We start from the raw sequence: 21,574 nt of genomic DNA, 5'->3' as shown, positions 1-21,574 counted from the left end.
CTCTGCAGCTGCGGGCAGCGTCACGCACGCAACCTTGATTCTTTCCAGCTTGGGGCCGTGCTACACCCACCCCTCTATTTTGTTTTTATTCTGAGGCATTTTTGGGTGCTCGTCACTGGAATATTATTTGCACATTCATTCCTGCTCCAAACCTTATATTGCAACATTCAGCAGAGGGTGAAAGGTCTGCTCCGCCCTCCAGAGGCTGAGCTCCAATCTCCCTGTCCTATTAATGGCAATAAAACAAGAGAGCAAGGGAAAGAACCTTTAAGAATTGGCAAGTCCTGGGAACATTTGGGTCATTATTAAAGAATGGATCCTGCCTCCTGAACTCACTGCCAGTCAGGTTAACCCCTTCGGGCCCATATGGGGAACAGAGGGAGCCTGGGTTAGAGAAAATGCGGCTCTGACCCAATGTCTGCCAAAGGGAGAATGAGAGATTTAAGGCTCTATCGGGTTTTATTACTCTCCTCAGCCGCCTCCGTCCTGACCCAGGCCAGGGTTTGGGGGAAGTCAGAGAAGCACTTAACAGGCCTGGTTTGTGCCCTCCCTTACTCTGTGCAGTCCCTTCGGCTTCTGTGGAGTTGCAATGGCTGGAAGGTGCCACTTGGGTGAAGCACATGCTAAATCCCATTGACTCTAATAGGACTCAAGCATGTGGATAGATCAGGGATCGGCAACCTTTGGCACGTGGCCCACCAGGGTAAGCCCCCTGGCAGGCCAGGCCAGTTTGTTTACTTGCCGCATCCGCAGTTTTGGCCGATCGCGGCTCCCACTGACCGCGGTTCGCCGCTCCAGGCCAATGGGGGCTGCGGGAAGCCGCAGCCAGCACATCTCTCGCCGCACACCGCTTCCCAAAGCCCCCATTGGCCTGGAGCGGCAAATCGCGGCCAGTTGGAGCCGCAATCAGCCGAACCTGCAGACGTGACAAGTAAACAAACTGGCCCGGCCTGCCAGGGGGCTTACCCTGACGGGCCGCGTGCCAAAGGGTGCCGATCCCTGGCATAGATCCTGATTCAACGAAGTGTCTGGGGGAGCGGGGCAGGATTTGGGCTTGGCAGATGCCAGCACTGAGGGCAAAATTTACCTCGGCGCATCACTGGAGCTCCTCTCTTGAGCTTGGCTGGTTCCTAGGGACTGTGCTGATCCTTGGTGCAGGAGTGAATGCCACTCATGGAGAGTGTTTACGTTCACGTACCCCTTTCCCCTGGGGACTGGAGAGACAGAACTGGAGCTGGGGTCCAGGTTCCCATCGAAATACAATGCTCTGACCCAAAAAATGAAAATGTTTCAAAATTTCCATTGGAGTAAATTGAGATTTTCCAAACAGCGTTACCCAGAGAACCATTTTTCTTATGGACGCCGATATTTCTTAATTCTGTACAGGGCTTAGGTACTCTAATGGCAGGTGCCTTGGAACTAAACTGGGCAGCTAAACAGCCAGCCAGCCCTTCCTGGGGGCGATAAAGGAGAAAGCATCTCTGTAATGTTTGCTTCTACCGATGACTCTGAACCATGGAATTTGAATCTGGATCTAAATTTTCCCAAAGTTCCGGGGAATTTTGGATCCTCCATTGTGGTTCTAGCCCATGTCTAGTACCCAGAGATTCATCCTGATTAGCCATAATGGGAAAAGGAGAGTTGAAAAAGCCATAAATGAGGCACTGGCTGGCTCGGGAGCCTTTCACTTGGAGGTTGCTGGTTTGAATCCCGTCAAAGTCAGTGCTCAAGTGCAGGCTAAAGAGCCTGGGAAATGGGTCTTTTCCATCTCGAGTTGCCATCTGATGGCTGTTCTGTCTTTCCCTATGGAGAGAGATTTGGTAGGTCCCAGTCCTGGACTCGGTGGACAAGTATCTGCATGACACAATTGACACTCTTGGTGGTGGTCTCATCAGAGAGGCCAAGGAAGGAACGAGCCACAGAGACTGAGCCCCCTGCACCCCACCCTCTGATCTCTTTGAGTCAGGGCTGGGTCACGTTGGCAGGGCAGTGGAGGGGTAATGCGTACCCTGTGCAGAGTGGCCATAAACCCTTACCTCCTGAGTCAGTGAGAGGAGGTTCCTGGTAGTCACGTTTCACACCTACTTTGCACTTGCCTGGGACACTGTAAATGATTGCATGGGGCCGGAAGGGGGAGCAGTTGTCATTGGATCCACTGTGTCCTGTTTGAAAAATGGAGATGATATTAACCTATCCTCACAAGGGAGCTATGTGAGGCTTAATTGATTACTGTGCAAAGTACTGCTATAGCCTTGATCCACATGGGGTCAGTCACTGATGACACAATGTGACTCCCGGTGGGTCTGATCCAACCTTCTTTGCACGCCCAGAAGGCCGCCGGATCAGGCCCGATGAGAGGCTGTTAAATGGGTCGGATTCCATCCTCTGGTTCTGGGCTAACCCAGCACTGAGCATGTTCTCAGCTACCTTCCATCTGCCCCTCTTTGGTGACAGTGCTGCTCCTGCCACGCTCTGCCTGCTGCATCTCCCTGTTGAATTCTCTGCTGGGTGGTTTGACCTGTTCTCTGTGTTTCCTCCTTTCTTCCGCGTGAGGATCTCCCCCCCTGGAGAGGAGGGTTCTTCCAAGTGCCCGTCTGCAATGCCAGCACAAAGCCACCAAATAGGTAGTATGCTCCTTCCATTTCCAAATGCATGCCAGAAAGAGAAGGGATGCGGCCGGTCGCAGATTGCCCAGCATGCTTTATTCACCTCCACCCGACGAAGGGGGACGAAACATTGGGGTTTATGTCTCTCTCTTGCGGATCGCATGCTTAGACTGTCCTAGTGTAGGGAACTTGGTGGAAAGACCGAGGTTTGTATGAGCCAAGCAGGAAAGATTCCTCGGGGGCTGGGAGCCCTTGACTAGTAACAGTAGCTGGTCAAAAAATGCTACATATTCCCCCCGGGGGAACGATTAGAACACAAGGAAGAATTTTCCATTTTGTTGGAATATTTGGGTTTTTTTTGGCAAAACAAACGTCAAAAATTTGGTTTTCAGTCTTTGGGGTTGGTGGGGAGAGAAAGAAGGGAGGAGAAAAGAGGAGGGAAGGGGAAACCCAGAGAAACAAAATAATCTTTGGGATTTTGTACTTTTTTGTCAAAAAACCAGAAGATTTTGACCCAAATGAACATTTCCCCGTAAAATTGGTTTTATTCCAAAAGCCATGTACCAGTGAGAACATTTTGACCAGCTCTGTTCTTATCTTACCATTGCCAGCCGGCTCCTTTATAAGCTCTGAACATCCACGAAGGGGACATGCACTGACGTTAGCGGCCAACCTGCAAGATTTGCATCCAGATTTGCAAAGAGCATTTGGATCTGGGGTTTGGCTCAGTGTAGCATCCTGCCGCCTCCTGGATCTGAACTCCCTTGATGATCAGCTGTTCGGATTGGGGAGGTTTTGATTCAGGCCTGTCTATACTTGAAGTTGTGAGCTGGATGAGCCTGGATAAATCCATTCCTGGTGGAACATCTGCCCCAGGGTAGAGCCTATATTTGTATGCTGTGATAACTAGCAGATCCTGCTCTGGTGCAGAGAGGGGTAGTAACAAGACTAGGGAGCGGTAGTAGTGGCGTGCAGAGCTGGACTCCGGAAGGGATCAGGAGCGTATGGAGGTGGTTTCTCTGCTCACTTCTGCCCCTGAAACCAGAAGTCCTAAAAATGCTCTTCTCACTATTCCTGGTCAGGGTCAGAATTGTGAACTCTTATTAAATCAGTGCTCTGGTATTATGTGGTGACTGCCCCAAGCCCTGCAGCTTCCCTGGTGCAAGCTGTGCTGCTTGGGACCAGTACTGCACAGTGCTGTAGTGTTTTATGTGTAATAAGGGTTACATGTCAGGAATTCCCAGACGGGTCCCATTCTGCTGCGGTTTCCCACATCTCAGGGTATGGTGAGAGCTTATGATAAGATGGTGCTCATCTGAACCTTTCTAGATCCCACCCATCACTCGAGATGGGTCTCCCTGAGTCAGTGAATCCAAGGGAAAGAGCCTTGCATTTGCTTTGTGTGCCTTGCTCAACTGGGCTGTCGGGAGACCCCTGGCGATGGCATGTAACCTCTCCCGATGTCCCGCAGCACTGGGTCATTTTCACCCGACTGGCCTGGGGACAGACCTGATGATTTGATGGGTCTTTCTCCATTTCTCTGACCCTGTGGCGGGGGGGTGTGGTGGAGCTGGCGCTGGGGGAGAGCTGGCACGGCTTCGCCAACGATTCCAGGCGCCCTCAACTGGACGACTGACTTCTCTCTTCTCTTCCTGTGTATGTGCTTCTCTCCCTTCCTGCAGGTGACTGTGTGCTGGGTGGAGGAGGCACTGGGGCATCATACGCAGTCCCTCTCTCCCCAGGCCGAGCACGCCGGCATCCGGACCTACTTCTTCAGCGCCGAGAACACCGAAGAGCAGGAGTCCTGGATCCAAGCCATGGGCGAGGCTGCCCGGGTGCAGATCCCACCCCCCCAGAGGTCAGCACAACAGGCACTATATGCTGTGCAGCAGTTGCCAGAGACTCAGGGTCTCTTTGGAGAATTGGGGGGAGGGAGTCCTGGCTCAAGTTGGGGGCACACTGGAGGATACAGTGGCTATTAACTTGGGGGCACAATTGCTAGATAACTTGGGGTCCCTTTGGAGATGAGGGGAAGTGTCCTGTAACCATGGAGTCCTTTCAGCACCTGGAGGGGCAGTGCCTGGAAAATTGAAGTTCTTTGGAGCATGTAGGGTGTATAGCAATTTGGGGGACGTGTCAAAGCAGAAAGGGTCAGTAACCATCCACTTGGGGGTCCAGGGACTGGATCAGCCCCGCTCTCCTGGGATGATTTGGGCCCAGGGTGGTTCAGTGGGAGGTGACGCTCTGCGTTTCTGTTCCTGGCAGGCGGGAGAAGACGGACTCTGAGAACATCCCCCCCAGCAAGCACCACCACCACCGGACTACCGCCCACAGGGAGCACCCCAAAGCAGACCTGGAAGCCAAGACCAGAGGGGAGGGTGATGGGCGTGGTTCAGAGAAGATCGAGAGGAAGTCGGAGAGGATTGACAGCAAGAAGGAACCCCTGGTGAAAGCCAATGGCATTGTGGGCCAGGAGATGCCATCTGAGCCCGGCAGCCCTTACCCTGAAGCCCCACGGTTTCCAGCTGGGATAGAGAGGTCCACGCAGCCCAACGGCTGGCAGTACTCTTCTCCCAGCCGCCCCGGCAGCACCGCCTACCCACCGCAGGATGGGGAGAGCGTGGTGCACCGGCAGGGCTTTGTGCCACGCACCAACCCAGAGAAGATCGCTCAGAGGAAGAGCTCCATGACGCAGCTGCAGCAGTGGGTGAATCTGCGTCGGGGGGCTGCCCCGCCAGAGGAGCTGAGGAGGTGAGAGGGCTGCATGGTGTGCCATGCTGGGGTTAACATAAGGGAAAGGGCAGCAGATCCAGGGCCGGCTCCAGGCACCAGCATTCCAAGCTGGTGCTTGGGGCGGCAATCTTCAAGGGGTGGCAGTCCCTGTTGTTTTGCCCCCAGCAGCGCGCCGAATTGCCGCCGTGGACGGCGGGGGCAGTCAGTGTGCCCTTAGGGCGGCACGTGCGTTTCCGCGGTGGCGGCAATTCGGCAGCAGCTTCTATATTTAGCTGTCCGCGGCGGCTTCAGCTAAATATAGAAGCTGCTGCCGAATTGCCGCCGCCGCGGAAACACGCCTGCCGCCCTAAGGGCACACAGACTGCCCCCGCCGCGGCGGCAATTCAGTGCACTGCTTGGGGCAGCGAAAACTGTAGAGCCGGCCCTGAGCAGATCTCCTCCTCTCCCTGGCAGAATAGCATTCCCATCCTTCCCAGCTGATGTGGGGAGCATTCCCCCTCCTGTTCTCCATCCACAGGGACTGGGGGAGGGCCAGGAAACCTCCACCCCAAGCGGTACCCCAGTGCCAGCAGCAAACCATGTGCTGCTGGGCCATGCAAACCAATAGGCCTGCCCCCTAGGACCGGGACTAAGGGGCAGTGAGTTTGGAGCGTGGGGAGAAGCAGCATAAGCAAAGGGAGCCAGGTGGAGATGCGATCACAAAACCAAGCTCACTGCTGCAGCCTGCCGAGCGGCGTAGGGGAGCAGCTGTGTGCCAGCCATGCCCCGGGGAGGTGGCTGGGAAAGTTGTGGCCTAGGGTCTCCCAGCACCGACACTGACTCCAGTTAGCTTCCTAAGGCAGCTGTGTGGGCCCCTGCTCTGAGATCCGAAGGCTGGTGCAGTGGGGAGCGGCCCAGTGTCAGAGTTCTAGCAGATTGCCCTCCGGATGGGGCCCAGGGGTCTGCCCCATTGCTGGCAGGGGATGCCGCACTGCTCGGCACCTTGGACATCCCTCGCAGGATCTGCCCTGCCAGCAGGTGGTGGGTGAGCACTGGCCCATCGGCACAGGCCTAGGCTGTGGCTTTCCCATGGGAATCCTGATGGAGCTGAAGCACTGGATCCAGGTTTTACAATTCTCTCTCTTCCTTCCTTGCCGGGGGTTGTAGCCCCACCAGGTTTTTCCCGATGTCTCGAAGGGTCCCCGACTACTATGCCCCTTACTCGCCCCAGTACCCTGAGGATTACCAGTACTACCCGCCCGGCGTGCGCCCCGACAGCATCTGCTCCATGCCCGCCTACGAGCGGGTGAGCCCACAGTGGGCTGCAGAGGACAAGCGCCACTCCTTCCGCAATGGAGGCCCCTACCAGCTGCGTGAGTGGAAGGAGCACCCGGGTTACGGCAGGCAGGACGTCCCCGTCTGGATCCCCAGCCCCGGCCGGCAGCCTGTGTATTACGACGAGGTGGATGCTGCCTCAGACTCCCTGCGGAGGATGTCCCTCCAGCCCCGCTCCAGGTCCGTGCCCCGTTCGCCCAGCCAGGGCACCTACAACAGGGCGAGGATGTACTCCCCGGTCAGGTCGCCCAGCACCCGCTTTGAGAGGATGCCATCCAGGAGCGAGGAGATCTATGCTGACCCTGCAGCCTACATGATGAGGCGATCGGTCAGTTCCCCAAAGGTAAACGCCTGCCCTTTAGAGGAACAGCAAAGGGGGCTGCAGGTCAGGGTTGAGGGGCACTGGCAGAGCTGGATGGGGGGAGCCCAGGACTGGAATAACAAAGGTCTGCAGGTCAAGACTGCAAGCTCAACTTGCACCCCCACTTGCACTGTGCCTGGCTCAGGATGCGGGGGTTAGTTTAACTCCTTCATGACTGCTCTGCTTGTGCCAAATGGCCTTCAGAGCTTCCTCCTTGCCTACCTCCTCTGCCTCCCTGTGAAGACACCCTGCCAGGTTATTTGAGTTTGTTTCCTTCCTGCTTCTCCTCATAAGATGAGCAAAGAGGGCAAGCCTGTCTCAGAGTGCCAGGGCAGGGGATACAGGGGGAGAGATGGTAAGGCTCTCAGGGGCACAGGGTAATTCGGTTATCTGAGCCATTAGAGGCTTGAGGAGCCTTTTCTGGGTTTCCCTGACAGTAAGCGCAGAGGTCTCGGGGATGAGACAGTGCAAGGGAACCCTGGCTCAGCTGTTGTACAGTCAGAGCGAGAGATGGGCCCGACCCAAAACCTGGATCCAAACACCCCTGAACTGTAGAACTGGGATCTGTGCCTGAATTCAGACCCTCTTTTAGCCATAACCCCTTTTCCTTTCCTGCCGCCTTCCCCACTAGAAAATCTCCTCCTAAGGAGTGGCATGGTGGGACTGTCCATAAGGCAAACAACTGGGAGCAAGTGAGTTGGGTTCTGCTTCCAGCTCTGCTACTGGCTCACTCTGTGACCTTTGGGCATGCAAGCTCACTGCCTCAGTTTCCCCATCCCTAATATGGGCATAATTTAAACTGAGCGAGCTGAGATCCAACTGCGCAGTGTGAGCAACCGCAGACAGTTTATGGAGTGGTATAAACATCTCTCATATCTTGGGGGGGGGTGTGTCTCTTCTCTTCTCAGTATGATTATCTGGGTGACAGGAGGCCTGTCCCTGCAGGAATGTATCCCTACAACTACCCAGCGTCCCCTACAGTCCACGACAAAATGGTATGTGCTGTCGGTGTCCGGGCGTTCCATTGCTGACCATGTCTCTCCCGAGCTGGTGGGAGCTGCTGGAGTCGGGGGTGAAGGAAGTGATACTGAGATGCCTGCTTTGCTGGTGTGGGGCTGGAAGTTTAGAGCTTCCTGAGATCACCAGTGTGTGTCCAGCCAAGGGGCATGTGTGGCAGCTGGGGTGTATTTCCCTTTCCTCCCTATTCATTGCACCGGACGTGCTGTGAGTCCTGCTGCCCTGGATGTGCAAGGAGCATAGCTGGGACTCAGACTAGACTGACTTCTCATCCGTGGGGCGGGAGCAGGAAGGCTGGGGAGTGAGGTGCATCTATTTCTTGGAAGACTGAGGAGGAAACCGATCTGTTCTGAGTCCTTTGCAAAGATCTGAAGCGGATGCACGATCTGGCATGGGGGTGTCATTTGGGGCTAGGTCCAGTGAACCCCACATGGAAATCCGCTCCCACATTTCCCCAGTGCACCACCTTTCCCACTGCAGAGTGGCACACCCACTGTGGAGTGGAGGGTGTTGGAAGGTGGGCGTGTGTTACCTTGGGGGTACGTGCCTACCCTAGTCCAGGGACTCATCACTATGACGCCCCTCAAGGAGTAACGAAGGTGCACAACTGCTTGGAAATCCCAACTCCAGATGTATCCCATCACCTTGCTGTCTGGTTTTCAGCCAGGGGAGTGGGGAAGGGGGGTGTGGATGCGAAGGATGGATCAAGCCCTCCTTTTCCGCTTTCTCTTCCGTTCCCCAGTTTTGGCTGCAATAGCTGCTTTGCTTTGCCCAACCAGCCTTAGCTTTTCTTTTTGATTTGGGTATTTTAATAGGTCGGGAGCAGCAGCCAGAATCCACTTGACTGGGCTGGAATCTCCAGTCTGGGACTAAACTGCTCTGTGCCAGGGCCTTGATCTTTCACCCGAGAGAGCAGTGGGTAGACCCCAGACTGGACTTAGATGCCTCATGGAATGGACCTGAGCCGCACCCCTGCTGCACCCAGCTTCTCCCCCTCACTGCTCCTGTCTTGTGGCCTAGCTATTCACACAGGATTTCATTTTGATCGGTAAATGCATGTGGCTGAGCTGGAAGTGTGTGGATGGAATCCCGGCACCATTGAGCTGATCCAGGAACCATGTCAAAAAGCCCCATTCCCAGCTTCCAGTGCTGTGGGGCAAGGGGACAGTGAAAGCATCGAGCAGTGGGGTGTGGCAGCTAGTTAGAGGAGCTGCTAGATGTGTCAGCTCCTGTCACTTGGAGCGATAATGCAGGAGCCCTAGGTGTGGGGAAGCTCCTAGCTATTTTGAACCCAGCTTCTCCCTGCAGGAGGTGATCTGGGAATGGGGAAAGAGCATTGCCTGGAGGGGAGCTCTCATTCACTGCAGTCCCAGCCCCACCCAGCGGGAGGCGCTATAGGGAATGGGGCAGGAGCACTGGCTGTGAGGGAGCTTCCAGCAGGAACCCCTGTCAGGAGCACAGAAAGATCTCTTGAAAAGGCTGCTCGTGCTAAGCACTCACCGCCAGTCCTGCTTTCGGAGCTGCTTAGCCACAGGAGGCAGTACTTGGCCTTCCAGCCCGAGAGCTCTTTGCCTTTCTGCAGCCTTCACCTAACCGCTTTGCTTCTTCTTTGTGTGTTTGTTTGTGTTTCCGTTTTTGCCGCATGTCTGTTGGCTCCTGGTAGGATGAACTTTTAGACCTTCAGTTGCAAAGAAACCTAGAATATTTGGACCAGCAGGTAGGCAGAGCTGGCCGCGAATGTCACGCTGCTCATGTCCCCTCTTGCCTCTGTCACTGCACCATCCCCCCTCTGCCTTCAGTACAGTATCATTCCCTGCCCCTTCCCTGAACATCCATTCTCCAGCCTTTCTTGGCATCACGGCAGCATAAGCCATCCTTGGTTTGCTTCCTCCATTCTTCCCTGCTGCAGGGTCGCCCATCACTTGACTGGACAAATGCCTTCTCTGCGTCAAATGACTGCGAGGTACCACACCAGAGTCAGCGGTGCGATGAATGTGTGTATATTGAATGCCCCTACACGCTGGTGCGAATTAGGAGTAACTTGAGTTGGGTCACTGGAGATTGGCTGGGCGAGTGGGAGGAGAACGTGGCCCGTCCAGATGTGATTGGATCAGAAAATGGGTGTATATGTAAATGCAAATTTCACCAGTCTGGGGCCTGGATTCTCCTCGCACACCCATGTGTCACTAGTATAACTGCACTGATTCCAGTGGGCTCACTCCTGATTTGCACCAGCGTAAGTGAGAGCAGAAGCTGGCAGCAGCCGGCACAGATTATGCTAATGTGGGACCAGATTCCATTCCACCTCACTCATCCTAGTTCCTTACTCTCCTGGGAACCTGTCCATGGGTGCAGCATGACTCAGTGGAAGGAAGGGGAGCCGAAAGTGGCCCTCAGTGTCTCCACCTGCTCTGGGTCACCACTCAATGTGGTTCAGTGAATTCTCCAGGAGCTGTGCATCTGCTTACGCTGGGTCTGATTGAGTGTATGGAGGTGGCAGATCGTGGAGTGCTGGGGGTGGGAGGCAGGTAGTTTTCTGGGATGGGGCAGCAGACTGTTTTCGGACACGATACCTTCAGGAGGGGACAGCCAGGCCCATTGTAGGAAGAGCACTGCCTGATTTGGGTGCTCGTGAAGAGTTCTGGACAGACAGCCTGGGAGAATGAGCCCGCCCTGCCCACAGCACAGGGACGGTTTGACCAGCAATAAGGTGTGTGCTGTCCCTGCCAACAGACCTTTGATCTAGTGGGTCAGCCTTCTGGGGGGTGGGAAAGTGGCTTAGCCTATCCTTGACCTCAGAGCTGAGCCACCTGCTCTGAGGGGGAAGGAGCCATGGGAGACGGTGCCTGGAGTCCTTAGTCCAAGCAGATAGAGACTGTGGGATGAACATGGGGCTCCTATCACGTCCAGGCTAGGAGTGGACCACTAAACATTTACAAAGACCCGAAGAGCATTGCCATATGGCTGGGTGCAAGCGCGTGCATTTGCGTGCGCGTGTGTGTGTGAGAGAGAGTGTGTGAGTGAGCGCGCAGGCTCTTGTTTGTGTGTTGTTGAAGAGGGGCAGAAATTGGAGATAATTGTTAAGAAATTCAGGAGCATAAAAACCAGTTCCCTCTCAGAGGTGAGAGACTTGATGCAGGTCTTGGGGAAGCATCATCCGGTTCTGATACAAGAACCAGCCTGGACGAGCATCCCCCAATCCTTGACCTGAGCCAAACCTCCACTGCACACGAGGGTGTGTATGAGGCAGGTTGTAAACTCCACGTCATCATAGGAGTAGGGAGGGGAAAGCCTTTTGGGGAACATCTGCAGGAGCGTCGAGATGAAAATTACGGATGAGGCGTGAGATTAAAAAGGGAAAGAAAAAGAAATTCCCCAGGCAAATGCTGCGGCCTGATGTTTGCCTGCAGAAGCCTGTATTTCAACAGGGAAGCTGCTCCAGAGCCGGAGTCATATATGCCCATCGGTAGAGTACTCCCCGGGGTGTGTCTGGCTGGCTTGGAGCGGAGCCAGACATGAGCGAGGAGAAGGCAGTAAAATAAAAAGCTCTCCAGATTATTTCACAGCCATCAGCAGCAGGGTTTCCTCTCGTGAGTTCTTTGAAAATGCTCCCTCAAAGGCTTTCTGTCTCCTCCTCCTTCCCGACTGACCTTTGGAGAGACTAATCAAGTGTCCCTTTAAAGCACTGATTGCTTCTTTATTTTCTCATTCCCTGTTTGTCTGGGAAGCTGGAACGGAACATCTTAGACATGAGCCTCAGCTAGTGTACGCTGACGCAGCGCCATTGGCTTCCACAGCTACACCCAGCGACATCAGTTGAAGATCTGTCCCTTTGTGTGCTAAACTGACCCCTACCCTTGTGTGGGTACTGGGGGAGTGTGAAAGGAAAGGGACAATGGCAAGATTTTATGGTGCAGAATTAGATCTAATTGTGTTTGTCTGGTTGTTTGCAAGTAGGGTGACCAGACAGCAAGTGTGAAAAATCGGGACGGGGGCGGGGGGTAATAGGAGCCTATATAAGTAAAAGACCCAAAAATCGGGACTGTCCCTATAAAACCGGGACATCTGGTCACCCTATTTGCAAGGCCCTTTAAATGCTGTTTACATGTGGATCCCACTCCACCAAAACAAACAAAAACATTAGTGCTATTTATAATTTTGAAAAGAAAATAAGTCCCAGTAGCCAAGTACTAATGACCAACCCTATAATAATAAGCTAGCTTGTGCAATCTTCCCACAATACGTGCCTATGTGGTGGGTAACCCTACCGTCACAGACTGGTGGGTGAAACGCTACACTTGCAAACTGGAGTCTGCCAAGCTTCCAGTTTGCGCAGCCCTGCAATAATGAACCAGGTTATCCTTGTCCTAGGGAGAGGGGGGAAACCCAGCAAGATAAGAGATTTCAGTTTTACATTTTCAAGGGGTTGTTATGAACAACTGTAAGAATGTCGTCTTAAAGAATCTGGTGCATGGACTTTTGCTTCCTTTTATTCTATTCAGTGGGACCATCAAGATATCCCCTATCTAGATGTTACCAGCATCATTCTGGGGGGAGTATTTATTTATTAATATGCTCAGACCAGCAGACAGGGGCAGCTCCAGGCACCCAGTGCAGCAAGCACATGCCTGGGGTGGCAAGCCGTGGGGGGCGGCCTGCCGCTGGTCGCTGTGAGGGCGGCAGTCAGGCAGCTTCGGTGGCATTTCTGCGGGAGGTCCGCCGGTCCCGTGGTTTTGGCGGCAATTCGGTGGTGGGTATGCTGAAGGCGCAGGACCAGCAGATCACCTGCAGAAATGCCGCCGAAACCACGTGACCAGCTGTGCTTGGGGTGGCAAAAAACATAGAGCCGCCCCTGCCAGCAGAGGGCACGTTAGAACCCATTTTTTTAATATGTAGGTCTGACATAAATGGTGTCTTTGTTTATCTCTTTATTTCACAATTAAGACTGGTGATTTTTAATTTTTTTAAAGGAATATGTAGGCTCCTGAGACTCTTGCTCCCCAGATAATAACACTCTTAAAGCTCCACAGGCTGAATTTTAGGCCTGAAATTCCTTTCAGCTGCTCCTAAATAGTTCCAGCGTTGGGATCTGACTCTCTTGGATTCAGTCGATGTGTGTCAGTGACTGAGTTGGTTTCCATGTAGCAGGGTGGAAAGGCTCGTTTCTGCCTCGCACATCTCAACTCTCCATTCATTCAAGGACTGTGGGGTATAGCAAACCCTGCAACATAGAGCAAACTCCAGCTCCCAGCGCAGGACGCTTCCTTCTGCAGCGCCACCCAACGTGCCATCTTGCCCCCAGGCAGACCATGGACAGTGAGCGATGGGGTGGGGGAAGTTAGTGACATAGGTGTGGTACAATACAGGCTTTCCTTTCCAAGAGATCCCGAAAGATTCCCCATCGTTCATGCACGTTATAACCCTGTGCAGCCTCTCCAGCACTGCAGTAATACCGTAGCAGTAGCGTAGATGTTAATGGAAACAAAGCGACCGATCCTGATCTTTGGAACTAGAGCCATGGGCTGATGTGAGGTCAGACCCTGCTCCCAAGTCCCGATGTAACTGTTCTCTGGGTGCATTCAGCTCAGCAGTGGAGAGAGAACTCTGGCTCCTTCCTTAGCTCAAGGTTCTTGGAGACAAAGCCCCTGGGCTCCATCTCTGTTGAGGACCTTGAGGAGTCTGTCTTTTCATGGTGCGAGGAATAGCTGCAGGCCATGAAGTCTTGTGTCTGGGTTCACAGCATGGGGAAGGAAGTACGCCTGCAGCCTCCTGACTTTGTAGAGTAGATCCGGGAGGCAGGGGAATTTTAGCGACCCTGCGGGACATGTGGCCTATGGTCTATCCCCCAGGACGGTGGCTGTGCATAGCAGCAATGCGCCTTGGTGCCAGGCTTGCCTCCCTGTGGACAGTAGGGTGGCCTTCTAGACCAGCTCACTTCTGACCGGTGAAGGTTTTCTCCGTGTCTCCAGAGCTTTGGCTGGTGCCCAGGCGGGGAGCAGAGCTGGCTGCATAGAAACTGGGCAGCGATGGCCCGGGAGCGCCGACCCTGCAAGGGGCTGAGCACCTCCTGTGAGGTCCCGTTTGCTCCTGGCGCCCGTCAGCTTCCAGCAGAATTGGTGGCGCTCAGCACCTTGCAGCACGAGGCCTGAAGAGCCCTGTCCAAAGCCTCCCTAGCCGGTGCCGAAGATCACCCCGTACTATGTCATGAACGTTAGTGCTGGAACCGAGGGAGAATCCATGTCACTGCTGACATCTGAAATTTCCTTCCTTGTCTGTCGCAGATGAGTGAGAGCGAAACTTTGATCAGTATGGTGAACAGAATGGTGGAGAACTCCTCCCCTAGGGCCCAGCTGTACATGCAAGTAAGAAATCACAGCAGCTCTGCCATCGACAGTGCCATTCCAGCTGCTTTTGCATGGCAGACCCATAGTCCAGCCTCCTCCCACACACACAGTTCATTCGGGAACGCGCCACCCCCCATCTCAGCTCATTGCAATGCCTCACTCGCCTGCGATGGCTCCATCACAAGCTTCGCTGGGACATCCATAAGCCATTCCAAAGCCTACTGTCTGAAGGGACATGGGAAGTCCTGAGTTCTAATCCCCCTGGCCCATCAACTCCCTGGGGAGCCTTGGGAAAGTCACTTACCCTCTCTCTGCCTTGCAGATCCCATCTGTAAAATGAAGATGATAAATACTTTACATGTCTATGAGGATTAATTAGTTAAAGACTCCACTGCTGCTGGATATCAGGTTTAGACTTTGGGGCAGGCACTTTTTGTTCTCTTTGTACAGCACCTAGCACTGTGGGGTCCTGGGCTGTGACTGGGGCTCCGGTGCACAACCATAATACAAATAACAACAACCCAGGGTCTTCATCTCCAAAGCACAGTCCTCTGTCCTTTGAGCTGGAGGAGCAACCCCATTAGCTGGGAGCAGAAATAGGCTTTTATCCTTTCTGAGCCACCAGAGGGGGGATATGACACACACAGCAAGCATGTTACTTCTGCACAGTGCTTTGTATACAGAAAGGGCATATAAGAACTAAGTATTATTATTGTTTCCTCCTGTAATTCCAAACAGCAAACGCATACCTGCCAGGGCTCATTCATAAAAGTCACATCAAGGAAAGCTTAGCGTCACCCATTCATGTTTTCAAAGCCTCATTCATAGATCTGCCATCTGTGTTAACCGAACTCACTTTTGCTGAATGTTTCCGATGTATATTTTCCAGACGTTTGTACAGAACACAGTGGGCTCTTGATGGACATAGCAGTGGTCAGGCAGGACCTTAGGCAGGGCGTTGGTCAATGTATGAAGAGCTAGCTCTGCCCTGGACCCCAGGGCTGTCCTGTTCAGCGTAACCTCCTGGTTGTCTCGCTAGGTGGGCTGTTGGGCATTTTGTGTTGTACCGCACTGAGGAAGGGATAGCGTTGGATGGAAAAGTGAAGACGTTTGTACCCAATGTGTAAATGGAACCATGCCCCTGGCTGGGAAGGAGGCTGCAGTCATGGAGGATTGAGTACAACCCTGGGACTCGAAAGAAGTCCCACCGACTCTCCTGTCCTGCTCTGAGACAGCAGGCTCCCTTGGGCCAAATCCTGCAGCATCCTGAGCTCAGCATCTCACAGGATCAGGACCTATTTGCAGCTGTGGATCTCTTAGACACTGAATTGAAGTCTCCTCCCATCCCGTGCGCCACCGTGGGGAATCACCATTACTCTAGTTTTCCAAGGGAAGGAAAAGTTTTTTAGAGTAAATGTTTTCAGAAGTGCCCACTGACTTTGGTGCCCCATGTGAGACACCTTAGGCCAGCTTTTCAGAGGTGCTGGGCACCCACCAATCAGTTGAAGTCAGTGGGAACGGTGGGTGCTCAGCACCCTGTGCCAATCAGGCCCATAACGTTTCAAGTTGGCCTCCCAAAACGTGAGGCACCCAAAACGAGTGGCTGGTTTTGAAAATGTTGCGCCTTTATCTCTCTGCCTTAGCTTTCCCGTCTGTAAAATGGTTGTAGTAAAAAGCTGGGGAGCTATAATAGGCTCTTCATTTGGGGTGCTTCTAACACCAGCATCTCACTGAAAATAAGCCCTCAGTGGGGAGTGTCAGTACAGTGTCTCCCAGTGACTGCACCAGCTGTTTCTTTTGGTCTGCTGCTGGCCGCTACTCCTTAGCCCACCACTCCGGTGACGATCAGCTTGTCTCAGCCTCCCATGAAAGAGGCACTCCGAGACCTTATTCAGCAATTTCTTCTTCCCCACCCTTCTTGTAAGCTACATGCTGAGTCTTTATCTCCTTTTAAGCACACACGCACCCCAGCACCTTCCTACATTACAAGGGCAGGCAAGGCCCGGCCTTGAGGAGCCCCCCGTCATCTAGAACCGCTTCGTTCTGAGAAACGGAGGCACATTGTGACAGCAGCTTTGTGCACGGCGGCCCCCACAAAGGCACCACACCGATTTGCACACCCAGCTCCTCTGGCTGTGAATGGAAACGGGGTAACTGCACGGGCAGGTGGCTAATTACCGTTGTTCACAAGGCTGCGGCTAACCTGTTTATAAATCCAGGCCCCCGATGTGGTTAAATCATGGAAAGCCTTTGCTGAATGGGCTAGGAAAGGAGCGTTTGCTTGGCAGTTCTCTTGGTTTGTATATGGAGGTGCGGTGCTTTCTTGGCTTCTCCGGGACTAACTGGACACTCAGCAGGCATTTCTAAGCCACCATCAGAGCCCAGCTGGACTGGGCTGACTCTGAGGAATTGGGTGAGCCTTCTAATCACTGATGGCCAATGCTCTGCATGTGCACACCCTTCACCTCTCATTATTACCCCCCAGGTGTTGTGGGGAAAGAGGACTAGGTTGGTAGGGAATGGGGGATGGCTGGGCTGGAAACCTTTCTCAGCAAGGGCTCCAGCAGCCACCTCGGCTCTCCCAAGAGGCTTGTTGTGATGTGCTCCCAGCAGGAGGGAGCAGCAGTGACTGGTTCCTGTTATTGCAGGTGTCTCCCTTCCCAGAGGCCTACAGAGAGACTCTGCACGCCTACAAGATAAGCGAGCAAGACACTGATGTAAGAGCCACGCTCTCTGCTTGCTTGTCCGCCCCGCCCCCCTGCTGTCACCCACCCATCCTCCGCCCCTCAGCAGCTACGCCTTCTCCTGCCCCTTTCTGCGATGTTATTTATCATTGGACGAACATCCTCTCTCATCGCAGAGCTAGAAGGACACGGGCATCATCAGTATCATTGGCTGTCGCTCACTCATGTGGCTCGCTCGTCCTCTCTAGTTCTCAGCTTCTTTTCCACCGCATCCCTCCCTCCTGCTGTGTGTGTAATTGTGTGTGTGCATCCTGTCTGCTCGGCTTGTGTGTTACCTGCGTGGGTATTTGCGTAGTAAATGTGCCCTGGCCGTGCCCTGGAAGATCGCAGCTTGCTGCAGGCCCCCACTGTGCAGATCCCAAAGGGATTTCCCCTGTGCCCTGCCCACTTGTGACACAATGACATGGTAAATAGACAGTGGCCCCTCTAGTTGCTAGAGGGGCTTTGCCCCATATCTGTGGCCTGATGAGTGACCCTGGAAATGAAACTCGGTTCCTAGGAAACTCAATGGATCCTACTGAATTCTCATTTTCTGTGCTGCCAAATGTGACTGACCCATCTGCTTCTGAGCTGGGGAAAAGGGGAAGGGGCCCACTGAATGGAGGCTGGAAATGAGATACTGTACGGTCTCTGGGCTATAAGCTAGCGTCATAGAAGATGTATCTGGTGCAAAACTGCTGTCAGGAGGACTGGGGGGTCAAATCCTCGTCCCAATCAAATCACTGGGAGCCACTGACCTGAGTGGGATCAGGGTTTGGATCTGTGCCCTGCCTTGGTGAAGATACAGACTCACTCATCTACCATAATGAGCCTTCTCCAACCTTATCTGTGCACCATGGTGTGATGTCAGAACAGACCCTATCGCCCCTCTCCTGACAACGATCCACAGCTGGCTTAGCCCCAGGGCTCTGAGGTCCCTGGTGAAAGCCAAGGAAGGGCTTCCACGCTGGGAATGGGGCTGGGAAGAGGTGCAATCCCCATCCCTGTGCGGCTCAGCACCCCCGTTGTGGTGGACTCCCAGCAGCCGGGCTGCAGAGGGACTTCTGCCAAAACTACAATGGGTGATACATTGGCCAATCAATAATCAGATGTGCAGAGATCATACAGCACCCTGGGGCCTGGGGAGATGTGTGGTGTGGGGGAGCCCCAGCCTTCCAGCCTGCCCTGAACAGCCTTAGTTTCCAGCTGATCAAATGCCATTAAAATACCCAGCCCTCTCCGTTGTTTGCCCAAAGGCTTTAGTGCTCTCAAGACAGGAATGGGGAAGCTTAGCACGCACAAGGCAGTATTGCAGCCCAGAGCCTGGAAGTGGTTGTTACTGGCCAGGCCAGCTTTGTACCTGATCTGATGTCCCTTTACACCTTGGAGCCCGGTGCCCCTTGCTCTTCATGTTCTCCCCCCATCCCCTTTTCTTTCCTTGCCTGAGGACAGAAGCTGCTGGGAAAACTGTGTGAGCAAAACAAAGTGGTGAGGGAGCAGGACAGGCTGGTGCAGCAGCTCCGAGCAGAGAAGGTGAGTGGCTGATGGAGGGGAATGGAGCAGGCTGGTTCCTACCACCCTGGGGGCACCCGGCGCTGGGGCTAGCCGTGCCTTCTGTTGGTGAACATTGCACTTCACCAGTAGCAGGGCTGCAGCTGTTTCCTGGGATCCCTACGCCATCCCGCATGGTGGGTGGATGAAGCACTCACAGGCCTCCCGCCAGGGCGGTCACACAGCACTAGCGGCTTTCAGTTCTTCCCTGGCCCCCATCACGGTAGTGACAGAGTGCCTCATGTGGTAATTACGGTCCCCTCCTGATACTGCCTGGCAAGAGGGCAAGTGTTCTGCCCACGTTGCAGATAGGGAACGGAGGCGCAGAGAGGCCAAGTGACTTGCCTGAGGTCACAGGGAGACTGTGGCAGGGCTGGGAAATGAACCCAGATCACCTGAGTCCCAGGCCAGTGCGTTAACCCTGCGATGACCAACTTCTCTGCTTGCAGGGTTGGGCATTTCTGGCTGCCTGCAGCCCCATCCCCAGGTCAGCCTGATCCACTTACCTGCTGGCGTTTCCCCAGGATGGGAGCATGGTTACCCGCAGACCATTCTGCTGCAAAAATGGCCCTTGCAGATGCCAACCTCCAGGCTTGCCAAGCCTGAGAGCTTTGCGCATACAAGGGGAGGGAGGTGATGAGGGTTTAATGACCATCTTATCCCTACCATTAGGAGAGTCTTGAGAGTGCCCTGATGGGGACCCACCAGGAGCTGGAGATGTTCGGGAGCCAGCCAGCCTACCCTGAGAAGCTGCTGCACAAGAAGGAATCCCTCCAGAACCAGCTGATCAACATCCGGGTGGAGCTGTCCCAGGCCAGCACGGTAACAGACGCTCCTCTAGCCGTCGGTCCATGAGACTGCTGGGGACCTCTCCTCCTCCTGCGGGTGTCATGGGGACCCAGACTGACCCAGTGCTTCAGTTTCCCCCGTGCCCTGCCCGCAAGTGAACCAATGACATGGTAATGGCCAATGGTCCTCAAGTCACTAGAGAGGCCTTGCACTATACCAGTGGGTTGGATGGGGGCGCCACACGCTTGGACACTTCCTCACTGTGGGGAGGATGAGATGCAGGAAGAGGCCCATGTTTCCTGGGCCGCAAAGTGCCATGCAGATTTAACTCATGCAGTGTCATGCACCCCCACTATGCTGCTTCTGAGGGGAGCAGCTGCCCGGCATAGATCCTGGCATCTGCATGCTGCCCGTGTGGCAGGGCAGCAAGCACGGACCTTGCTCGCAGCAGCATGAGCTGAGTGGATGGAGCCTGGTTCTCCAAAGGAACTGCCTGGGCAGCCTGGCTATTGCTTTCCATGAGGCTGGGGCTGCGAGTGCTGCCCAAGCTCCTCTTTCTCCAAGGTGGGGATCCCCCTTTTAGCAGCCCATCCTGGCGAGGGCTGTGTGCTGGCATCAGGCTGAGTATTCCCTGTGCCCCCTATGGACACAGACAGACAAGTTGATTTCCTGATGGAAATGTTTGCAAATCCCTACAGGCCTTGGCCAACAGCACCATAGAGTATGAGAACTTGGAGGGCGAGGTGTCAGCCCTGCACGATGACCTGTGGGAACAGCTGAACTTGGACATCCAGGTGAGAGAATGGGACTGTGCCCTTTCAGGCCAGTGCTAGTGAATCCAAGCGGCCTGGGATCAGGTGGGGCGCATGGAAATGGAGATCTCAGCCATTCTGGGTAGCTAGACCAGTTCACTAGGGCCTGATTCTGCTCCAGTGTAAATGAGGAGTAAATCATCCATTGATGACAGTAGAGTTCTCCTCTGTAAAATTGGTGTAAATAAGAGTAAATTCTAGCCCTAAGAGCCCATCACTTGGAGTTTTCTGGTTTCTGTGGGTTTAAGTCACAACTTCAGGACCTGCTTTTCAGAAACCTTCATGTGCAAAAACAAGCGCATGTTTTTTTGTGCATCTAATTTGTGTGCCCACTTATCACGACTATGCAGGCAGCCACACAAATTGTGCAGAAAATGGCCAGTTTGGTGCACAAGTGGTGGTGCAATTACTGGGATTACATGTACAAGCTCAGTAACTGCCTGTGCAAATTAGGAACGCAAATGCATGTGAAGTTTATGCACAGTCATTTGCACACATGGTTTTGAAAATACAGAGTCAAATTCTCAGTAACCAAGGGTGTAATTCCAGAGTAATTCCATTGAATTCAATACTCATTACTCCATATTTACACTACGTAACATTGAGCAGAATTTGACCCCTAGGTCTTAAAATGACTTGGGATTGACTAATGACCTGGGGCTAGATATTCAACAGGATCTACCCAAAGCAGGGTCAAAGTACACCCCATCCAAAACTATCTTTCTAAAGCCAGTCCAGTAACCTTCCTTCCTTCTACTTGAACTATGTCAGTCATCCTAGACTAAATCCTGCACCTTTAAAAACTAAGCTCAGTTGGTATATAATCCTAGGTCAGCTTCTTCAAGCTTGGCCTTTACCTCTGTATTAAGCAAGCTCTGCCTCTTTGGGTAATTACTCACTCTTCCATTCCAATAATGTATGTATTGGGGGTCTGTGCTTCAGAGATGGAGCCAAGGTAAACTGGGCATCAGCATCCCTCACTGTAAGGTAGAGGTGGCTGTGCAATAACACTTAAACAGAGTGCCATGCAAATATTACCCCGTCCGTCTTCTCGGCTGCCCTGGTGGGTAAGCAGTGTTCTCCCCGGTTGGCCGAGGGGGAAGGCAAGGCACAGCGAAAACGCGACTTGCTTAAGACCGTTGAGCCAGTCAGTGGCAGAGCTGGGATTAGAGCACAGGGGTTTTGAGTGCCCAGGGACTCACACCACTAGGTGGCACTTCCCGTCTGCTGTTCGGTAACGAAGCTCTCGTTAATACGCTGCTCTTGGGGAAAGGCCCAGGGCTACCACGAGGGGATGAATTCACAGGATAATTGTCACCTGCTG

General features: G+C 53.7%; 1 protein-coding gene across 6 annotated transcripts in view; it reads left to right on the top strand.

The window, feature by feature from the left end:
- PLEKHA6 (pleckstrin homology domain containing A6) overlaps nucleotides 1–21,574 on the top strand; it is a 148,038-nt gene that overhangs the window by 101,311 nt on the left and 25,153 nt on the right. The window contains exons 9-19 of one of the 6 annotated variants that reach the window (XM_039535581.1): nucleotides 4,289–4,464; nucleotides 4,872–5,357; nucleotides 6,486–6,996; nucleotides 7,923–8,009; nucleotides 9,695–9,748; nucleotides 9,941–9,994; nucleotides 14,313–14,393; nucleotides 17,024–17,092; nucleotides 18,551–18,631; nucleotides 19,322–19,471; nucleotides 20,137–20,232. In XM_039535581.1, coding sequence (XP_039391515.1) covers nucleotides 4,289–4,464; nucleotides 4,872–5,357; nucleotides 6,486–6,996; nucleotides 7,923–8,009; nucleotides 9,695–9,748; nucleotides 9,941–9,994; nucleotides 14,313–14,393; nucleotides 17,024–17,092; nucleotides 18,551–18,631; nucleotides 19,322–19,471; nucleotides 20,137–20,232 — 1,845 coding nt within the window. The remainder of the gene's footprint in view (nucleotides 1–4,288; nucleotides 4,465–4,871; nucleotides 5,358–6,485; nucleotides 6,997–7,922; nucleotides 8,010–9,694; nucleotides 9,749–9,940; nucleotides 9,995–14,312; nucleotides 14,394–17,023; nucleotides 17,093–18,550; nucleotides 18,632–19,321; nucleotides 19,472–20,136; nucleotides 20,233–21,574) is intronic. The other 5 variants (XM_039535583.1, XM_039535582.1, XM_039535584.1 and 2 more) reach the window with 5 other exon arrangements.

Source organism: Mauremys reevesii, linkage group 4 (genome assembly GCF_016161935.1).
Source record: "Mauremys reevesii isolate NIE-2019 linkage group 4, ASM1616193v1, whole genome shotgun sequence".
Classification (NCBI taxonomy): domain Eukaryota; kingdom Metazoa; phylum Chordata; order Testudines; family Geoemydidae; genus Mauremys; species Mauremys reevesii.
This window is presented reverse-complemented; position numbering and strand designations above follow the sequence as displayed.